We start from the raw sequence: 23,124 nt of genomic DNA on the forward strand, positions 1-23,124 counted from the left end.
GTTTTAAAGTTAGCTACTATTAAAGCTACCCAAGTTTCAATTACTAAAAATATTTAAGTTGATAATTTTAAGTTAAATGTATGAATTGGCAACTCAAATATTTCAAGTTAAGAGCAATAAAATGTATGATTACAAAAAATAAAAATCTGCAAGTTCTGCTTCTTTAAACTTTAAATTTCTCAACCTAAAAATTTTGATGTAACTGATTGATTGCCTCAAATGTTTTGAGTTTTGCCAACTTATTCAGGTTTACAGGGCACCAACTTTTTCCATTTGTCTTTGTCTTTTTGTTTAGAAAGAAATAAGCCGTAGTATTCGTTTGTAGAGTAGATTACTAAAAAATTATTCCGGTACAAACAAGAGTGGGAGAGGCCAACAATCAATACAGTATCATTAATGAGATGTCATTGCTGAGGCACATGAGGCAAGAAAAAAAAGGAACTGAAGCACACCCCCAACACACACATATACTGACACTGAAGCAGTTTTCACCTCAGTAGACTCTACACAGGACTTGACTGAAGAAAATGTTTTACTCACTTGTTTTTTGCACTTTGTGCCTTTGGCATCTGTTTGGTAAGTTCTAAGCATTTCTATAGTTTCGCATTCCAAAATTATAAATCTGTATATTCAAAATAAGTTTGATCACATATTCAGTGCATTAGTTTTCCATTATCTTATTGGCATATTAAATTATGAAATGCTCAGCGGTTTCCATCCGACGGTACAAAGTATCTGCAATATAAAGTTTACGTCCCTTCAGAATTTCAAACTGGGAAGAGCCTAAATCTAAATCAAACATGTGAGAAAAAGCATGAGCAATTACACTGATAAAAAATATTCTGTGGTGTAATTGTAATTTTTTTGTTTGTTTGTTGCATGAAAAAGTTTGTTCAGACAAGATTTCCAAAAAACAAAGTTAATACTATAAAGTGTAAATATCAATGTTATAAAATTAAGTAAAACCTACTCAGCTTTTGATACTGATGAAAAAAGTATTACAACGGAAATTTCAATTACACACAAAAACATGACTAGAGAAATGTTTACTTTATATGCAATTTTTCTTTCAAGAGACAGAAAAATTAAGTAGTTTTGGCAAAGACTAGTCTTGTTTGATCTACGTAATAAAACTATGCAAACAAATCATATTTTTTAAGTACATCAAGCAGAAAAGTTGCTGGCTCCAGTTCACCGACTGGCCATCAGTATTTCACAAAACTAGGGTTTCTGAATTATACATTTAGCCAAAGCCAAATTGAAAGTTTGTGACCATATAGTTATTCTTGATTGTGCTGATGATAAACTCCCTCTGTTCTGCAGCGTTTGGTCATTCAGATGCAGTGAAAACGGTGTTCGTGACAGAGGGAGATACCGTCACTCTACACACTAATCTTACTCAGCTACTGGAAAATGACCTGCTGTCATGGACATTTCAACATCCAGAGAGTCTTATAGCTCAAATCAATAAAAAGGCTGGAAACTTCTCCATAAATGATAACGTTCCTGATGGGAGATTCAGAAATAGACTGAAGCTGGATCATCAGACTGGATCTCTAAACATCACCAACATCAGAACCACAGACTCTGGACTCTATGAAATGACCATCAGGAACAAGAAAAACAACACAAGCAAATACAATCTTACTGTCTATGGTGAGTCAACAATTACAGGTTTGAATGTTCCTTCTATTTTTTACTAAATCAGCTTCTTAGCAGTGGCACAAGACGGACATCTGTCACTCCTAAACTTACAAATACCTAACTCGCCCTCAGTACAAATCAGGATCTTACCTCAACTGTAGTTTTTATTCACAGTGATTAACACTAAAAACTGGATTTTCAACCAAAGTTGGGTAAAATATGGACAAACCCAAGCATTAGACTAAAAATATAATTAAAACACTTAAACCAACTGATGGGTTTGTCTATATTTTACCCGCATCTCTTTAGTTACAGCCAAAGTTGGTTGATTTCAGTATATGTGGCTTTGTTTTATCACGACTGTTTCGAAACATTTCGAAATTCCAACCACTGGGCAAGTGTATAGTTTTTTAGCTGAAAAGGAATAATAGTAGTTAATCGTCTATTGGCCTTTTTAGCTGAGCCATCTATACTTTCAATAAAACATTTGCAATGGGTTTGCAAATGTGTTTTTTCCAAGCAGCAATTTGGTCCCCCTTAAATCCAGCACAGAAGTGACTTAAACTGCAATTCCTCGACTGGCCACTAGGGACCGGCTCCAGAAGGGAGCAGAATCTCATTGAGCCCCATATTAAAATGCCCAATTACAGCAGGAAAAAAAAAAACATTTACAACCCGGTACAAATTGTGGACTGTACGGCTAATTTTGTCTTTCATGACATTTGTGAGGGGGGTGAATTGTTTTATAACTCACCCATTTAAATGATATTAAGCCTTAAAGTTCTGCATAATTAAGGGCGTGGCCACTTGCCTGACAGGTGGATTGTCGTTTGTCTGCTGTCTGTTAGTCATCACGTCATCTCAGCTCCGCCCACATTCCGCCTCTTTGCCCATTTTCGGTTATCCGGGAGTGACTCGCTGCCAAGATATTGATGGCCAGCTCCGCCCACTTTGGCCTTCAAATATTCTCTTCAGAAACCTACGGGTGATATCACATTTTATACAGTATATGGTTTAATTTGCATTTACACTGTTGTGACCACTAGAAGTCAGGCTTTACGAATGGGTTTCAAAAGATTTTGAAAAGCTAAAGTTTTTAATTAACTTTCAATTTAATTTTTTTAATTTTTTCAGCTTAAACACTTGTACAGTCAACTTGATTGTATTAAAAAAATTAAGTTGTTGTCTTAAATCTTTAAAGTTGAAATATGTGTAATTGAAGTATACTGATGCTCACATCTACTTCGAGAGAACTGTCACAATTATTGAGATACACATTACCTAAATACAAAGCAGCCGATGAGATGCGCGATTAACAGTAAGAACAGTCATTTTAATAATTTACTACATATTTTTAATTATTTTTTCCAGCTCGTCTGCCTGTTCCTGTCATCGGCAGAAACTCTTCACAATGTTCTTCATCTTCATCATCCTCATGTTCACTGGTGTGTTCATCAGTGTTGAATGTGAGTCATGTGACTCTCTCCTGGTTTAAAGGAAACAGTTTATTGTCCAGCATCAGTGTGTCTGATCCCAGCATCAGTCTCTCTCTACCTCTGGAGGTGGAATATCAGGATAAAAACACCTACAGCTGTGTGCTGAACAATCCCATCAGCAACCAGACTCAACATCTGGACATCACTCAACTCTGTCACACATGTGAAGGTACGTCAGCACAGCTGATATAATGTGTGTGTTTATTCACTGAATTAATCTGTTGATTGGTTATTTTATTATCTGGAGAAAAATATATTTAAGTTCATGACAGAGACTAAAGTCAGCATCTTTAATCTCAATTCTGTTTTGTCATTGTTCAGTTGTTCCTTCAGAAGGCCACACCCATGGTTGGGATTCTGTTGAAGCTGCGCTCCGATTGGTCGTCACTGCGCTGATGGGCGTGGCTGCTTCGACTGCTATGTTCTTCTGATTAATGATGTCAGATCGACAAGAGGTTAAATGGAGAAAACAGAAGATATATCATAGAATTTATCCAGTTAAGCATGTTATTGGAAGTTTAAAGTAAATATTTCTGTTAACATAATTTTGAATTTTGGAAAATTTTGCATCTGTTTTGTCATTGTATCTACTCAAGACTATTTTGGGAAGATTTAGAAATGTATAGAAAACTGGGAAGAGTATCATATTTAATGGTTTTAGATTATTTGATCATTGCATTTAAATAGATCACATCTGCAATAAAACATTTGCAATTAGTTTGTAATACCGGTAAGTGTTTTTATACATGCTTGGGCTTAGTTTTCAATGCATTACACTGTTCTGACCAGCACCTAGTGAATCAAACTAGTAGGGTTCAACTGATTCGTTTCTCCCCATAATTATAATGATCAAAATAAGACACCTGATCACTGCACTGCTTCCTGGTGCCTTTTTATAAAACCTCAATTGAACACACTTTGGTTTATTTGAATAAAAGTGCATATTTTCACATCTTTTAAAGATTCTTTTTGCATTTTGAAATCAATTTTTGCTCTGCTCGTGTAAAATTACTTAAGGCATAGTTGACGATGGGATGTTGAATTGAGGACACGAAGCGGACCTCGGATGTGCATTATTTTTCAACAATTTAACAGCCTGTCGTTTAACGGCCTGCTGCTTATAACGCTACGGTTGCTACACCTCAAAAATGTGTGTAATTTTCTGACTTTTGTCCTTAAAACTCTCGTGTGCAGGACTAATTTCTTGCACATCTAAACCCAAGCCTCCGCTGATAATTCCAAAATGTAATTCTAAAGCTAGCAATAGAGTAGAGAGAGAGTAATGTGAATTACTTCAAACTGTGCATTTCTCAAGAATGTGCGGAAGGCAGCATCTACTAATATGAAAAAGTAAGAACAGTGCCACTTACCTCACTAGTGAGAAATGTCATGTATTTTTTAAGTTGCTAAACTATTTTGCTGATCAAATCGTCAGGGCAGCGCTAACATGTTTCTGTGCAAGTGTGTCCCTGTAGCTTACTGTGTGTGTCTGAGTGGGAGAACAGAAAAAGTGGGAGAAAATGTATGTGTAAAATAAAATGTACTTTTGTGGCAAAAAAAAAAAAAGGAAAAAATGTATTGTTTTTATTCTATTTTTTACTACATTTATTTACTTGGTCAGTGTCTTTGTGGGTCTTTTGCTAATGAAAGCGAGTGATATGGAACTGTAATGACCAAGACCTGCCTGTAACTACTTTTGCTGTGCGTTTCCTTGAAAATAATTTCACACCTTAGAACGCTCGTCAACCAATCAGATTCATTGGCCCCATAGTATACAGGTCCTTCTAAAAAAATTAGCATATTGTGATAAAGTTCATTATTTTCCATAATGTAATGATAAAAAATAAACTTTCATATATTTTAGATTCATTGCACACCAACTGAAATATTTCAGGTCTTTTATTGTTTTAATACTGATTGGCATACAGCTCATGAAATTCCCCTAAAATTCCTGTCTCAAAAAATTATCATGAAAACGTTCTCTAAACGAGCTATTAACCTAATCATCTGAATCAACTAATTAACTCTAAACACCTGCAAAAGATTCCTGAGGCTTTTAAAAACTCCCAGCCTGGTTCATTACTCAAAACCGCAATCATGGGTAAGACTGCCGACCTGACTGGTGTCCAGAAGGCCATCATTGACACCCTCAAGCAAGAGGGTAAGACACAGAAAGAAATTTCTTAACAAATAGGCTGTTACCAGAGTGCTGTATCAAGGCACCTCAGTGGGAAGTCTGAGGGAAGGAAAAAGTGTGGCAAAAAACGCTGCACAACGAGAAGAGGTGACCGGACCCTGAGAAAGATTGTGGAGAAGGACCGATTCCAGACCTTGGGGGACCTGCGGAAGCAGTGGACTGAGTCTGGAGTAGAAGCATCCAGAGCCACCGTGCACAGGCGTGTGCAGGAAATGAGCTACAGGTGCCGCATTCCCCAGGTCAAGACACTTTGGGGCTACAGAGAAGCAGCACTGGACTGTTGCTCAGTGGTCCAAAGTACTTTTTTCGGATGAAAGCAAATTTTGCATGTCACTCGGAAATCAAGGTGCCAGAGTCTGGAGGAAGACTGGGGAGAAGGAAATGCCAAAATGCCTGAAGTCCAGTGTCAAGTACCCACAGTCAGTGATGGTCTGGGGTGCCATGTCAGCTGCTGGTGTTGGTCCACTGTGTTTTATCAAGGGCAGGTCAATGCAGCTCGCTATCAGGAGATTTTGGAGCACTTTATACTTCCATCTGCTGAAAAGCTTTATGGAGATGAAGATTTGGTTTTCCAGCACGACCTAGCACCTGCTCACAGTGCCAAAACCGCTGGTAAATGGTTTACTGACCATGGTATTACTGTGCTCAATTAGCCAGCCAACTCTCCTGACCTGAACCCCATAGAGAATCTGTGGGATATTGTGAAGAGAAAGTTGAGAGACACAAGACCCAACACTCTGGATGAGCTTAAGGCCGCTATCGAAGCATCCTGGGCCTCCATAACACCTCAGCAGTGCCACAGGCTGATCGCCTCCATGCCACGCCGCATTGAAGCAGTCATTTCTGCAAAAGGATTCCCCACCAAGTATTGAGTGCATAACTGAACATAATTATTTGAAGGTTGACTTTTTTTGTATTAAAAACACTTTTCTTTTATTGGTTGGATGAAATATGCAAATTTTTTGAGACAGGAATTTTTGGTTTTCATGAGCTGTATGCCAAAATCATCAGTATTAAAACAATAAAAGACATGAAATATTTCAGTTGGTGTGCAATGAATCTAAAATATATGAAAGTTTAATTTTTATCATTACATTATGGAAAATAACGAACTTTATCACAATATGCTAATTTTTTGAGAAGGACCTGTAAGTGATAGTAAATCAAACTAGCAAGCAAAACAACATCACACACACTATATAGTCGAGGCCAAGACCAGAGAGGGTCGAGTCCAAGTTGAGAACAAGACCAGAAGGTTGAGATCAAGTTGAGACCGAGACTATAAAGAGTCAAGACCAGAGAAGGTCAAGTCCGAGTCAAGGCCGAATCCGAGTCGAGAACGAGACCAGAGAGGGATTAGACCAAGACTAGAGAGAGTTGAGATCGAGACCAGAGAGGGTTGAATCCGAGGGGAGATCGAGACCAGAGAGTGTTGAATCCGAGTCGAGACTGAGACAAAAGAGGGTTGAATCCGAGGGGAGACCGAGACCAGAGAGGGTTGAATCAGAGTCGAGACCGAGACCAGAGAGGGTTGAATCCGAGTCGAGAACATGACCAGATCCCCGCTTTCCTCTTCCTTCACCCACACAATTCTCCTCTATGGATGTCAACACTGCAACAGACACTTCATGTTCTACTTCAACGTCTTGTCTAGGTAGTATTTGCCCTCTATCTTCTAGGCCAGCACGCTATACTCCCTCTAACCCTTGGTTATCTGATGTTCTTCGTGAACACCGGACCAAACTTAAAGAAGCAGAGAGAAAATGGCGCAAATCAAATCACCCATCTGACCTGAGTAAGTATCAATCTCTGCTCTTTTCCTTCTCACATGATATCCATACAGCTAAATCCTCATATTTCCACAACAAAATCAACAGCACCTCAGACTAGGGATGTCAATTTTCACAAATTCCCATGATCGATCGTCGTTTAAATTAACGATCAATTAATCGATTAATCGTTAACCATAATACTGAAATATGCATCTACAGCAGTGGCTTATAGCCGACAGCATGACAGGATGTGCAATGCTGCTCAAAACGCCATGTTCTTCACCAAATTAATGAGAAGGATTTTTTTTATCTAAACAAAGGGCTATGGGATTGTAAAATTAGTCGATGTTATTTATAATTTAATTAAATTACTTATTTAATAACCAAATATAACATGTAGCCTAATACAACACGAACGCCGCCTCAGATCTGTTATTCAGAATGTGTGGACGCACTTGCAAGAACAACGTGCTGAAACGTCACCTAAACCCAGTTAATTCAAAACGATTTATTAAAATATTGTTTTCATTAAAGTTATGTAATGTGACAGTCCCAATCATAGTTATTATTAGTCGTGCGTTGCTGTTTGAACTGCGCGAGCTGAAGCCGATGCGCTGAATCAACACTGGTAAGTTACACTGAAACTTTGCTAGCACATTATTTAACTCAACAAAAAGCTTCCTATATGATATTAATCAGATTTATATAAAGTTAACAAAATATTACAAATTATATATCTTCACAAAATGATGCGAATGGACAAGTGAACTTGAATTGAGTTGCTATTCATATTCAGAATGGGAGACGCGCTCTTCCTGGAACAACGCTCTGAACACGGCACCTTAACCCAATGACTTTACAACCATTTATTAAAATAGTGTTCTCATTTCTGTTATATAATATGACCGTCCCAATCATCGTTATTATGCATTGCTCTGTATGCGCTAAAGCCGAAGCACTGAATGAAAACCGGTAGCCATCACTGACTGAAGCCATTTGCTAGTGCGTTTTATTTCGCTGAAAGAAACGCATCCAATATGATTGATCACATATATAACATTACAAAATAAATGTAATATTACAAATTACTTCAGCACAATCTGATGCGAATGCACAAGTGAACTTGAACTAAGTTACATGCGCGAGTCAGAGTACGTGACTCGTGTTGTGCATGCGCTCTTCCTGGATCAACGCAATGAAACACACGGCAAATAAACCCAAATAATTAACAATCACAATGTTTTATTACAATAGTGTTCTCATTAATGTTGTGTAACATGACAGTCCCAATCAGTCATTATTAGTGCTGTTGGAGCTGCACGCTGAAGCTGATCACCGCCACGCTTTTACTGCCGCTCACCTTTAACGTTAATTATTAACCAAATGCATCCTTATGAGCTAAATCAGCTAAAGATAGGCCTGCACAAAATAAACACAATATTACAACTTACATTTGCACAAAACAAAAGGCTGCGAATGCACATGCAAACTTGCAGTCATGATGAAGGTGTAACTCCAGCTGTAAAATGGTCCCAAATAGAACTCGGGCATGCTCGCATTATTTTTCCTCCCATTTCCTCACGCACGCGCATGACCCTGCTTAATCGATGATCGATAAGTCTTATCGATCAAATGTCTTATCGAGAATTAATCGATCATCGATTAATCGTTGACATCCCTACCTCAGACACACGCACACTATTCAGAACTTTAAACTCTCTCCTCTGTCCCCCTCCACCACCTCTGTATCTGCAGACGATCTTGCCCATTTTTTCACAGATAAAACCACAATCATAAGCAGTCCGTTCACACCTCCATACACACACAATTTTAAATCAGCCACATCTACAGCCAAACATTTTCTCTCCTCCTTCTCTACACTCACTGAGGCTGAAGTATCTAAACTTCTCCTCTCCAGCCATCCCACTACCTGCCCTCTAGATCCCATCCCCTCACATCTTCTACAAGCCATCCCCCCTACACTCTTACCAGCACTCACACACATCATCAACACATCTCTCTGCACCGGCATCTTCCCCACCACATTCAAGCAGGCTCGGGTAACCCCACTGCTTAAAAAATCCACATTAGACACATCAATTGTAGAGAACTACAGACATGTTTCTCTCCTACCATTCATAGCGAAAACACTTGAAAGAGTTGTTTTCAACCAGGTCTCATCTTTCCTCTCACAGTCTAATCAACTGGACGTAAACCAGTCAGGCTTCAAAAAGGGCCATTCAACTGAGACGGCATTATTGTCAGTTACCGAAGCCCTGCGGATGGCAAAAGCGGTATTCAAATCATCAGTCCTCATCCTCCTTGATCTATCTGCTGCATTTGACACTGTGAATCATCAGATTCTTCTGTTCACCCTTTCATCGCTGGGCATAAAAGGGACTCCACTCCACTGGTTTGAGTCCTATCTCACAGGTAGGTCTTTTAAGGTTGCCTGGAGAGGAAAGGTATCCAAAGCACATCAACTGACCACGGGGGTTCCTCAGGGCTCAGTGCTTGGACCTCTCCTCTTTTCCATTTACACTACATCACTGGGACCCATCATTCAGGCACATGGCCTCTCATATCATTGTTATGCTGATGACACACAGCTCTACCTCTCATTTCAACCAGATTATCCGACAGTAGCTGCAAGAATCTCAAGCTGTCTGGCGGACATCACCTGCAGCTCAATTTAGCAAAGACTGAGCTGCTCGTCTTCCCTGCTAATCTGACCATACAACATGATTTTACCATCCAGCTAGGTTCATCTTTGATTACCCCTTCGGGGTCAGTCAGAAATCTTGGAGTAATCTTTGATGACCAGCTGTCCTTCAAAGACCACATCTCAAAGACATCTCGGTCATGCAGTTTTGCGTTGCACAACATCAGGAAAATCAGACCGTTCCTTACAGAGCATACAACACAGCTTCTCTCCAAGGGTGATGAGCGACGAACTCTGTGCTAAGTGAGCTGGTCGATAGGAATTAAGTTTGTGAAATGTAATTATATGGACATTTTTATTTTTATTTATTTATTTTCTCTGTTGCGTTCAGTGCTTTCTTCCGGAAACAACGGACCATATGAGATTTTAAGTCACAGTTCATCGCTTAGCAAAGCGTTCATCGCTCGACTATTCGAGACTGTTTTCCAAGATGGCGCCTTACCGTAAACGCATAATGCACTGTCTTTATAAAGTATCTTCTTATTAAACTGTTTGTACACTTACAAAGTTGTCAATGCTTCAGTTTTCATGTAGGGACCCTCATTATGCTACCGTGTTAGTGTGAGGCTATTTTAAGCCTTGTTAGTGGTATTAACTAGCGATTTAATTTCACTACCCTGTGCCCCATATACAAGCGTTATAAGCTAATCTGTTTTTAGAGATAAAACTCTTTACATTCGATTTTCATGAAAATGCATCCCAGAGAACGATCTACTCTGTAACCATCTATTAATCACCCCTAGGGTAATTTCTCACCGGAGTTGTCCTTTAAAGTTCTGCGTAACTAAGGCCGTGGCTTGGCCACTTGAGTGACCGTGGATTGACGCCTCTTTGCCCATTTTTGGTTATCCGGAAGTGACGGACTGCCAAGATGATAAGGACTAGCTCCCTCTAGGGCTGGGCGATATGACGAAATATATTGTCTGGACGATAGAAAATGTCTCGTTTTACATAAGGCTCTATCGCTTACGCCACGATAAGGCGTTTATGGCAGAATTTTACGTCAAGATGCACCTCACGCCACGGCATGCCCATGCACGCTGCAATACATAAACAAACATGGAGGAAGACGGTAGTAGACGCGGTTCAGACCAGGGTAATTCTCAGAGTAATTATGCCAGAATAGTGGCATAAGCGCTAAAAACAAACTTCAGACACAGACGCTGCAACGGGCTTTTACGCGTGCACACCGTATAGCCATATATTGAAATATTTTAATGGCAGGTGTAGGGATGGCGAAAACTAAACATTTTCTTGACCGACCACCGAGCCTCATTAGCCGGTTGAAACCGGTTAACCGATTAGTTTAAAATATGCTGCGCTATTTGAAATAATAGCCGCGAGCCGCGCTCCCTCTGTCTCTCTCTCGCTCTCTCACTCACACACACACACACACACACACACACACACACACACACACACACACACACACACACACACACACACGCACGCGCGCACTGTCCTAGCGCTGCCGCCTCCCTTCCACTCACGTCACTTTTTTAAATCCCCCACAGCGCGAAACATGAGTCCCGCAAACGCGCCGCCGAGGAGCTTGTTTGTAATCAGAGGACAAATGGCTCCTTAGTTTCGAAATGGTTTGGGTACAAGGTGATCACGTTGAAAATAAAGGCGTTTGTCCAGCATTAGAAGCTCATTTGAATCATTGCCGCGGCTCATTTAAGAAAATGACAGCTCCGAAGAGACGCCCCTTTAGTTCGAGGTAGTGCTAACAATAATAAAGAAAGACGATCAACACCTTATGTGTTACCACTGAAATGAAGATGTAATATATTTCCAAATGTAAACCCATCTTAAGCGAAATGCACGCTTCATACTGTCGTCTGCCCTGGCTCTAACCTCGAGTGTTTTAGCCTGTTTACTTTTTGCAAACCTTGTGAGCGCGCAAACCCAAACGCTGTAACCTCGCGCCAAATGTTTTTATTGGTTTATTAAGTACAAACAGGCGAGTTATGAAAAATTGAGTGCGAGGGATATGTTCAATCACACAAAAAGATTTTGGAATGAGACGGCCAACTGTAGTAGCGTTTAGTCCACTGTCTATAATAGCCTAATTTAGAGATCACTTTTTTATTTATTTTAACCAACAACTTTGATCGGTTAATGTTGATACGGTCAGCCATCGGTCAAACGGTCATCGGTTAACATCCCTAGGCAGGTGTTAACTTTACCAACAGTCTTGCTTTAAAAAAAGGTTCTAAATAAAATAAAAATGTAGTCCATACTACCTTTATTTGTTTTGTATATCATTTCAAACTGCATTTCCACATTGCAATTTTGCATAGACTATTCATAAACTGAATTAACAGAAAAATTGCTATATCGTTATGTATATCGTTATCGGGATATCAAATGAGCTATATCGGGATATGAAATTTTGGCCATATCGCCCAGCCCTAGCTCCCTCCACTTTCGCCTTCAAAAATACTCTTCAGAAAACTATGGGAGACACTACTTCCATTGTTTTATATAGTCTATCGGCAAAACGTACATAGTGTGCATTTAAGGCATGTCTCTGTAAAATATTTATGAGATGAAACTTGCAACTGCTTTCAAAAGAAAATGGTCTGCAAAAATCTAACAGCGTCCTTACAGACTTAATTCAGTACCTTGTGCACTACCTATACTGGTACTGTTACATCAAATTTTTATTATGCGTGCGTGTTCAATACTCACTACTGTGGGTAGGTGAAAAGCAGAGCAAAAATTCCAAGTATGGGACACAATACTGGCTAATGTCACATCACTTTCACTTTCTGTTAGCTGTAAGGTTAATTAAAAAACAGAGCAGGAAGAAACACTTCACATATACAGATAAGCATAGATGCCCTAAATGGTCACTCACACCTTCAAGATTTTTTTTTCCCATCCAACAGATCCAACCGCATCTCTGAATAGCACTGAACGCAGCAGGTTTCAGTTTGACTCAGAAGTGCTGCTAGAGTGAGACGGCAAACTTTTTTTTACATACACAAAAACAGACTGATTTATCTTCTAATTTTATTTATTAACATAAGGCAACTTCTTTTGCGAAATGATCAGTGCTGAATGATAGAATTAAGAATGTTTCCTAGCCAGACAAGCACGTAACCATATATCATTCATAAAGAGCCTGTGCATTTCACCCAGTGGGAGGGTCAAACTCTGCCGTGGGAGGATTGACACGCCAGCGGACAGTCTTATTATTAGATCTCACTTTTCACAGAACAAATGAAGAGGATGTTTCACAGGCTTGTTCTGTTCTGTTTGCACTGGTGGTATCTGATTGGTAAGTAATAAGAATATATATATTTTGGATTCATATTAGTAACATTCTTTACAGATGTTAAAAGTCATGAAAAGATTATGGAAATTGCTTTTAAATCGGAGACTCGGAACGTGAACCCTCCATTGCGCTGTATTTAAAGGGTTAGCTCACCCAAAAATGAATCATCATTTACTCTCCCTCAAGTTGTTCCAAACCTGCATGAATTTCTTTCTTCTGCTGAACACAAAGGAAGATATTTGGAATAATGTTTGTATATAAGCAGATTTTGAGCCCCATTGACTACCATAGTATTTTTTTCCCTACTATGGTAGTCAATGGGGCTCAAAATCTGCTTATACAGATTTTTAGGCTTGGAACAACTTGAGGGAGAGTAAATGATGACAATTTTCATTTTGGGGTGAACTAACCCTTTAAAATCTCAACAATTTTAAATTACTTTGGTAATATTCAATTAATCAATTAATATCATGTTTCTATATCAGGCCAGCAGAGGCTATAATTTGTGTAAAATCTGTTCATCAGGTGTGTTTGGTGAGTCAGTGTCAGTGACTGAAGGAGATTCTGTCACTCTAAACACTGATCTTACGGAAATACAGGAAGGAGACGACATACGGTGGAAATATGGAGCTGAAAAATCTCATATATGTAAAATAAAGAAAAGAAACGAAACCTTCTCCACATATAACTGCACTGATGGGAGATTCAGAGACAGACTGAAGCTGGATCATCAAACTGGATCTCTGACCATCACAAACATCTCAACTGAACACGCTGGAGATTATAAACTAGAGATAAGTGGAGCGACAGAGTCATCAAAAACATTCAGAGTTTCTGTCTATGGTGAGTAGAGATGTCATTTTTGTTGCACTCCCATAATCTTTTTTTTACATATTGCAGTATTCAGTCATTTTAATGGTCAGAATCAAAATAACTTTTCCGGTTGTTTTTTTTTTTTTATCATGTGGTGGGAGGCTTGCGTCAATTTAATTTTTAAAAGCAGAAATGTGAAGCCTTTAATTCTATAAAGGCACTTAGATTCTTCTGTTAAACCTTGTGTATTTGTTGAGCTGTAACTGTTTAAAGGAGTTACAATGTCAAAGAAACAAAGTTATGAAACTGGATCAAATGTTTTAGTGTATTTTTTGATACTTTGTAATTTTTTTTAAACATTATGTAGCTTGAGATGACAGAAGAACTCACTGGCCGCCAGCTACACTGAAGAAAAAAATATTTACCCAGCTTTCTCTTTATTCTCTGATGTTTCTCAGCTCGTCTGCCTGTTCCTGTCATCATCAGTAACTCTTCACAATGTTCTTCATCATCATCATCATCATCATCAAATTGTTCACTGGTGTGTTCATCAGTGTTGAATGTGAGTCATGTGACTCTCTCCTGGTTCAAAGGAAACAGTTTATTGTCCAGCATCAGTGTGTCTGATCTCAGCATCAGTCTCTCTCTACCTCTGGAGGTGGAATATCAGGATAAAAACACCTACAGCTGTGTGCTGAACAATCCCATCAGCAACCAGACCAGACATCCCGACATCACTCAACTCTGTCACACATGTGCAGGTACGGCAGCACGGCTGATATAATGTGTGTGTTCATTCACCGACCTGATCTCTTTTGTTGCTGATAGATTCACTCACACTAATGTCTGTCTCTCTTTAGCTGTTACAGCACCGGTCACTCCTTCTCCTCCTCCAGTCTCAGTCTTTCAGATAGTGTTTATCTCTGTCTTCTTTCTTTATTATTATAGCACCGTCTCCTCCTCCAGTCTCAGTCTCTCTGATAGTGTTGATCTCTGCTTCTGCTGCTGGATCTCTGCTGATTGTAGCTGCTGTCATTGGGATCTTCTGCATCTGCTGGAAACGTAAAAAAATGAGAATGACGGTGAGCATGTCAGAATTTTCATTTTTGGACAAAATTTTGGTCTCTGACTCTGAGTTTTTCCAATGTTACCTCAGTTGTGATGTTAAATAAAGCGTGTCTACGGGAGATTTGCGGCTCATTATCCCTCATGCAGCTCCAGATGCAGCGTTTTGACCGAACCTCTTCTACTTCTGCAGCATAAGACAAGGACATATCTCACAAACGCAGACTCTTTTAAGACCCAGAAAATTGTAAAGATGTGTTCTTATTTCACGCAAAATGTTAACACGTTAAAACATGCCCCGCAAAATAAGGTAAGAGGCAAAAAACTACCTGTCCCGACCGGTTTATGCTTGCGCCGTTTAAGACCTTACTCCGATAAAAGAAAACGAGTTACTGCCTTTACATGACCATTTTCATTGTCGGCTTATTAGGCATAATCGGTTTAAGAACGTGCATGTAAACACACTCGGTGTAATGTGGCATGAAGTTAAGTTTGTAATCAATATTTGAATAGTTGGCTTGGCCTTGTTTTAAGTAACTTTAAGCTTAAAGTTTGAATTGAACTGTTGAAATTGAAGTTTGGGACAGAGAAGGAACACGTGTGTGTGTGTATATAGCATGATTTATCACATTGTTAGCATGATTTAGCATGATTTAACAAACAGCTAGCTTGATTTAGCATGCTTCTAACATTTAACATGTTGCTAATATGACCTAAAACATTACTAGTGTAATGGAGGCCAGCTAGTAGTTACTGTGCGAGTAAAACCCCACTCGTCTGATTTCAAGAGATGCTCTAGAGACTGACATTAGAGGTTGCAGCCTTTAGACTCCTTATTAGAGTGTCTAACTCGTGTCGGCGAACCCACCAAGTTCGAGTCCCGCTTGGAGCGGGCAGGTTTGAACAGGAGGGGTTATGCTAGCATGATGTAACCCTAGACTGTAAAAAAAATATGGACGTAGTGTCCGTGACGTCACCCATAGGATTCCGATAAGCCGCTCTGAAGCTTAAAGTAGGGGCGAGCTGGGCGTTGCCATCTTGCGAGCGAGTCATCGCGTGTCACTCCCGGATAACAGAAAATGGTCAAAAGGGCGGGATGTGGGCGGAGCTTAGGTGACGCAATGACTATAGACGCCGGATAAATGGCTATCCACCTGTCACTCAAAGTAACCACGCCCTTAATTATGCAGGCTTTATATAACTTAAATGAATGAGTTATAAAAAAAAATCAGCCCCTCACAGTTGTCATAAAGGTCAGAATTAGCCGTATAGGCCAAAACCACAATTTGTACCAGGCTGTAAAAAAAAAAATTTCTGCTGTAAATTTGAGAATTTTAACATGGGGCTCAATGAGATTGTGCTCCCTTATGGAGCCAGTCGAGGAATTGCAGTTTACATTACTTCCGTATTGGCGGGAGGTTAGAGAGAGATTGCGGGAGGTTGCCGCGCGGATGTAACACATCCGTTAAAATTAACACACATATTTAACATGTCCAAGGCCGGTTTCTAGGCTTTGAGAGAGAGACAGCCAGCTTATTTGCTATAGTGATAAACAGTTTAAACACACCATGATTTAGTTTACCAAAGCATTGACCCTCTTGTGGAAAATCTACTGCAAAGTTTTCCTTGACATCTTGTGATTTTGGGGCACTTGACTGGGATGGAGCTACATGGTGGAGCCAGTGTTGCCAATTTAGCAATTGTTGTCGCTAGATTTAGCTACTTCAGAAGAAATCCCCTGGTGATAAATCTAGCAACTTCTTGGACAAACCATATCTCATTACTGAGAACCGCCCACTGATCTCTATAAATATATGTATATCAGCCTATCTATCTATCTACACACACACACACACACACACACACACACACACACACACACACACACGTATATATATATAGTGGACTCACCAGTATGATGCAATCTAGAGTTTTTCCTGTGGCTCACCACAACTGGATGGATGGATGGATGGATGGATGGACAGATAGATAGATATTGGCCTTACTGTTTTTAAAGGAAAGTAAAGGAAAAAACCCATTACTAAACTATTTATGTAACATTGTTGTCAAAAAGTAATTAACTGGTGAAGTGGATTTACTTGAAAATCAAAATAAATAAATTAAGTTCTTCAAACACATGTGTTTTTACAACACTATAAGGTCATTGGGTAATCAAGTTCTACACACAGTTGGGGTCTTCATGCCCACTTCAACATTTGGCCCAAATACAGGAAATATGTCATTGTCACGTAATAAGCCAAGTGGTCAAGTGCAAAGACTGCACCCGGGTCATTGCTGCCACCTCATGGAACAACTCATTAGTAAAAAACAAATTCATTGCATGTGCAACCTGCGCATACCAAAAAAATTATAATAATTCTGGCTGCACACATAGTATCCTGGTGACGAAATGTGCATCTCGCGCACTGTCAGTGGACCTTCTCGCACACATAAAACTCAAGGTATACTTTAGGATTTAGTGTGCGTTAAGAGCACTAAGCTTTGCCATTTTTTTCCCCAACTGGGACATACTGTCACATTCAGGCGTTCTCAAGTGGACAAGACAGCACGTGTGAGATTTTAGGGCTGTCAAATCCTGCTTCTGGAAGGCTAATGTCCTGCAAAGTTTAGCTCCAGCCCCAATTAAACACCTGAAGCCGCTGATCAAGGTCTTACTAGGCATTCTCGAAACATCCAGGCATGTGTGTTGAGGCTAGCTGGAGCTAAACTCTGCAGTTTGGACACCCCTGAGATATTGGGACAGGCCCATCATTTGAATAAGCTGATGACTTCTACCGATATAAGGGAGAGTGGCTGTTGGAGTGGCCATCAACTTTTGCAAACGATTGGCGATACCCACAGTGATCCACCGCCTGATACAGTCACTGAACATATATCCTCCAGATAAAAATATACACATTAAAGGGGGGGTGAAACACTCAGTTTCAGTCAATCTCATGTCAATCTTCAGTACCTATAGAGTAGTATTGCATCCTTCATATCTCCGAAAAGTCTTTAGTTTTATCATATTTATAAAAGAAATATGGGCTGTACCGAGTCTTTCCGGAAAAAAACCGAGCGCCTGGAGGCGTATCGTGTGGGCGGATCTAAAGAATGACAAATGTGCACAAAGCGGTGACGTCCTCAAGCGTGGAGAAACCCATGGCTATCTCAGCTAATACAGATAATGATCCACAATCAAATCTGAGGCTGAAATAAATTGAACAGGAGAAACGGCAACATCAGGATGTCCGTCTCTGTGGTATGTACTGTATTTAGGGGCCTTTGTGTGTCTTTACGCGCAGTTTATGAGGACATGATTCGGTTTATGGACTATTGTATGTGACTAGACCTTAGAGGTAGCAAGCAAAACGGTTTTGCACGTCAGAGTCAGACTAGTGTTATACAGAACAACAATGGAGTAACCGTTAGCGCATTTGAATGACGAAGCACGCGATCATGTCGTTTACTGATGTTTACTCATGCGACGATAGCCAACAGCACAGACATTTGAAGTTGATTTACTCACCGGCTGCTTCCAAAGCAGGACCGAACCTTTATCGCTGGGACCGCTCTGTCAAAAACACACTTCTTTGGTATGATTTGGTGAAGTCCTGTGACAGCAGTGACCGTGGAAATCCACTTTGCGGCGCGACTGAAGCGATGCCTTGAAGCTTCCCGTCATTTCTGCGTTCAAATCGGTTCAAATGCAGCGCTGCCTTCCCGGAATGCTGTGCTGAAGCGTTGAAGTCGCTCGACGTCACCCATAGGAATAAAGTGGAGCGCGGCGCGTCAGAAGTGTTCACGGACGACTGGATCTGCACCTGAGAGTGTGTTTACGGCGTGCATTTCCTCTCTCTCCCTCTAGTGACGCGCGCGCGCACCCTACCGGGAGAAGAGCCCGTACAGCCCATACAGGGACCTTCCGATCTATTTAACGTCAAGCCGACCCATACTCGAAAAAAACTCGCCGAAACTTGTGAGAAACCGGAAGGAGTATTTTTGACTCAGAAATACTCCATCAAACGTCCAACATTAGTTTTTGAAACTTTGTCTATGTTTAGGATGGGAATCCAAGTCTTTAACAGTGTAAAAAGCTCAGTATGCATGAAACAGCATTTCACCCCCCATTTAAGTAAATTACACATTTTTATTTATTTAAATGGACCTTAATGAGGTCTTGACTTAAGTTTGTGAATTTGAAGCAAAATTGTACATATATTGTCTATATATTGTCTTAACTGTCTTATGGTCAGCAGGTTCTGATTGATTTTGTGTTTCCTTGCAGAAATCAAAGGAGGAGGTTGTGTATGACAATATCTCCCCACAATGGCAATCAAATACTGCATCTGCTGGAATAAGTGTTCGAGCTCACAGGCCCTGACTCACACCTCTAGTTCACATTAGGGGCTTTCACACCGGGCAGAAACTAGCCACCAGGGTTGTTCCTATAAGTTCCCCCCGGAACATTTTCCTGGTTGCATTCGGATCCCAATATGAACTCTGAAGTGATGTAAGCCACACTTGTCTATTATACAACGAAAGTAGACAGTGAATGAAAAAGTACTAGCTTTGCCATGTGGCTGATGCCCTATGTGGATTGCTAAGCAAAAATACATAATCATGTTTCGCTTCATAACCTCAAAGTTGAGTTGGATGTTCTCTTTAGTGTAAAGGTTGAGAGGTCCATCCGTCACTGTTTTCCATGTTCATAGTTAGTTTGTTAGTTTGAGTAAATATACTGCAATGCTTTTTCTAAAACTGTGGGTGCTGGTGTTGTTTCGCATCCGTTCGACCAATCAGCGTGGACTTACATCACTGGTAGCTCCTATTGTGTTGCGTTAGACCAGACACTATTTAGTATGAGCTAAATTAGTTCCACCAAAAGGAGTTACTAAAACTAAAACCGCTTCTAGTTGTTGCGGCACGAACAAGCCAAAATCTGGGTACTTTTACCATTAGTTCTAGAAAGGTTCTTCCGGTGCCAAAGCCCATATTTATTCTCTTCCAGGTTTTTTAACTTCTGTCTCACTTGTGTTTTTATTTTTTGTATTGCATAATAATGAGCCATTAATTGCCTACTTGAGCCCGTTTCCACCAAAATTACCCAGAACACTTTTCCCCCCAGACCTAATTGCTGACTTTGTTTCCATCGCGATCTAAAGTACCGTGAAGATTAGTCTGCTCTGGGGACATATAGGACTACGTGCGCAACTTTCCAGTTCCCACTGGATTTCGTCCTCTGTAGATACACTTAATAAAGCCTGAACCTTGTTGTCGGTCCGTCTGTTGTATTTTTTAAACTCCATGGTTGATTTGAATAGCAAACGACTCTTACTGTACTCACTGCAACACACTTTTAGGTTGAAATGAAATGCTGCGTGAGCTCAACCAATCAGCATGTTCAGTCCCACCCCCAAAAGTTCCTGAACTTTGAAAAAAAAAAGCACTACCTCGCTACCTCCTATTTAGGCCCCGGTCCCTGAGGTTGAAACACACCTAGTACCACCCTAAAGTCCTGGGTAAAGTTTCCCGCAATGAAAACATGGCTATAGTGAAATCAGCACTCAAGCGAACGCATGAAACTTGTCACAGCCAGTGCTGTGCCGAATTTCGATGCTGTAAAGAGCGAACGCATTGTGCAGCGTTTACCTCAGTAAGTTGAGCTCCTGCGGGTCACTGGAGGCGGGGATAATAAGCATATTCATGAATCTGCATATGGTAAATGAAGAAAGGGTGTAGAGTTACATTCAAGCTATTTTAAAGCATTTTTTCACAGGTAAAACACTTTCAAAATGTTGTATTGGTGATCAAATGACTTTTAAAGGGATCATGAACTGGCTTTTTTTTTTATGTATACTAGTATACTTCGTCAGACGAGACGAGATGATTTTTTCCATGACTAAGACGAGCCAACATTATGAAGCTGCAGACTCGGAGACTGCATCCACAGACCCGCACTCAGAGTCCCACATTCTCAGACCCCTCGTTTTTAAGAAACAGCGCCTCCTGCTGTTCTGAAGATCGTATAACACCCTTATCCAAATAATATGCAATATTACGTTATCATTTCATTTAAAGTTTTCATTTAAAAATAAATTTACACAAAATAACGCTTTTGCAGACATCTTTGCATTCCCAAAAAATGTCATTGTTTTCTCTGACTAAGTACGCAGTGGATTTATTTATTTATTTAATAAAAAGTGTGGGCAATTGAAAGAAAAATACTGATGAATACTCAATCAAATTACAGATTGAACTATCCTCTGAAAAATATTATGTGATATATCGCTACAATTCATTTTTTTTGTTCAATGTTTCTTTCAGGTTCACATGCTAATGGTCTAATTAACATATTATACGCAATGCTAACATGACAAAACCATATTTTTTATATCTGGAATGCAAAGCATAACTCACACAAGACAAAACACCAATAATAAACGAGTCTGTACTTTAACTATCACCTAAACATCATATTGCGGTAAACAGGACAAAGCAAAGAAAAAAGGAAGAAAGAATTGTGTTAGTGACTTTGCTTTGTATCTTCAGTTGCATAAGGTAAAATAATAACTACTGTAAATACTACAGTTTACAGTTAGTAATACCATTTTTGAATTGTACAGATTTGTTTAATATTGGTGTTTTGTCTATTCTTGTTTGAGTTTTGCTTTGGATTCCAGATATCAACAGGTTTTTTAATGCTAGCAATGTATAATATGTTAATTAGACCATTAGGTTGACCTAAAAGAAACATTGGAATTGGAATTTAAAAAAACATTGTAGCAATATAATATCACATAACATGTTTCAAAGGATAGTTCAATCTGTAATTGTATATCTTCCATCAGTAATTTTCTTTTATTTAAATAAACAAAAACAAAAAACTACTGGGTACTTTGTTAGTCAGAGAAAACAATGACATTTTTAGGGAATGCAAAGATGTTTGCAAAATCGTTAGGCTAATTTGCTTATAGTATTACGGTGTCGTTTCAATTAAAGTTTTCCAAATAAATCTATCTCATTTGGATAAGGGTGTTGTGCGGTCTTCAGAACAGCCGGAGGCGCTGTTTCTTACAAACGAGGGGTCTTAAAAATGCGGGACTCTGAGTGCGGGACTGTGGATGCAGGCTCCGAGTCTGCAACTTCATACTACTCAGACGATGACAAATTTGCACCAATGTCCAAAAACGCTGACTTAAGACTGAATTAACATGCATTATTGTTGACGAAAAAAGACGAGACTAAAATGTTTTGCATTAAATAAAAACTAAGATTAAATCTCTCTTCATTTTTGTCTACAATCGTCTCTAGTTTTTTCATCACGAGATCAGAGCTGTTAAGCCTTCAAAATATTCCGAACGAGTTTGCGCTGTTGCTCAAGTACAGGTGTCATACTCCTGTTGCTGCCATCGTGGCTACACAAATTTGAAGTTTAAACTACATGGGGCAAGAAAACTGGCCAATTTTCAAACTCGTCCTACCGCTTGTTCAATTTTCACCAAAATATAGTCGTATCGTCTTCAGACCATGTCGACAAATAGTTATGGATTGCGTGTTGATAGACAAAACAGTTGTCCAATAACACAGCAACCGAGTTGAGCCATGATGCAAAATTACTCTTGAGTAATTAAACTACGCCTTTGTTTTGGCAGGTTACGTAGTGCACTTTAATTTCATGGATATAGAAATATCCCTCCACCACATACAAACAAAACGTTAGGGATTACTCCGCTTCGCGTCGGGGTCCTGATCACTCTGTCGGGGTTTATTCTGCGATAACAACCGGCTGGGTGTACATTATCCCGCTTATTACGGCTAGCCTACTAGTCTCAAATAAATAATTATTAGACACAAAATATTGTCTTGAGATTAAATATTTTATTAACTCTTCCGCAAAGAAAAACAGTTCCAACCTGCTTTAAGCCTTTATCTATTGCTGAAGATTTGGCATATGCCTTTGCTAAATGTTGAAAATGAATGCTGAAAGGGTTAGTTCACCCAAAAATGAAACCAATATGATTTACTCACCCTCAAGTTATCGTAGGTGTATATGACATTCTTCTATAGGAACAACTATAGTTGTGTTTGAAGGAAAAAAAAAAAAAAAAAAAATGCAGCTGTCCGTCAAA

The 23,124-nt window shown here is 39.6% G+C and overlaps 1 protein-coding gene and 1 long non-coding RNA gene across 2 annotated transcripts; one reads left to right on the forward strand and one right to left on the reverse strand.

The window, feature by feature from the left end:
- Positions 1-249: 249 nt before the first annotated feature.
- On the forward strand, positions 250-4,617 carry LOC137040046 (CD48 antigen-like). The gene is made up of 4 exons (XM_067415469.1): positions 250-576; positions 1,324-1,656; positions 3,016-3,309; positions 3,462-4,617. The coding sequence occupies exons 1-4, from the start codon at positions 528-530 to the stop codon at positions 3,569-3,571; spliced, it is 786 nt and encodes a 261-aa protein (XP_067271570.1). The 5' UTR covers positions 250-527; the 3' UTR covers positions 3,572-4,617.
- Positions 4,618-16,966: 12,349 nt separating this feature from the next.
- On the reverse strand, positions 16,967-23,101 carry LOC137040061 (uncharacterized). Its single transcript, XR_010897822.1, has 3 exons — positions 23,024-23,101; positions 20,645-20,704; positions 16,967-16,997 (listed from the first exon to the last, which is right to left on the reverse strand). It is a non-coding gene; the product is annotated as an uncharacterized lncRNA (long non-coding RNA).
- Positions 23,102-23,124: the final 23 nt, after the last annotated feature.

Source organism: Pseudorasbora parva, chromosome 14, assembly GCF_024679245.1.
Source record: "Pseudorasbora parva isolate DD20220531a chromosome 14, ASM2467924v1, whole genome shotgun sequence".
NCBI lineage: Eukaryota > Metazoa > Chordata > Actinopteri > Cypriniformes > Gobionidae > Pseudorasbora > Pseudorasbora parva.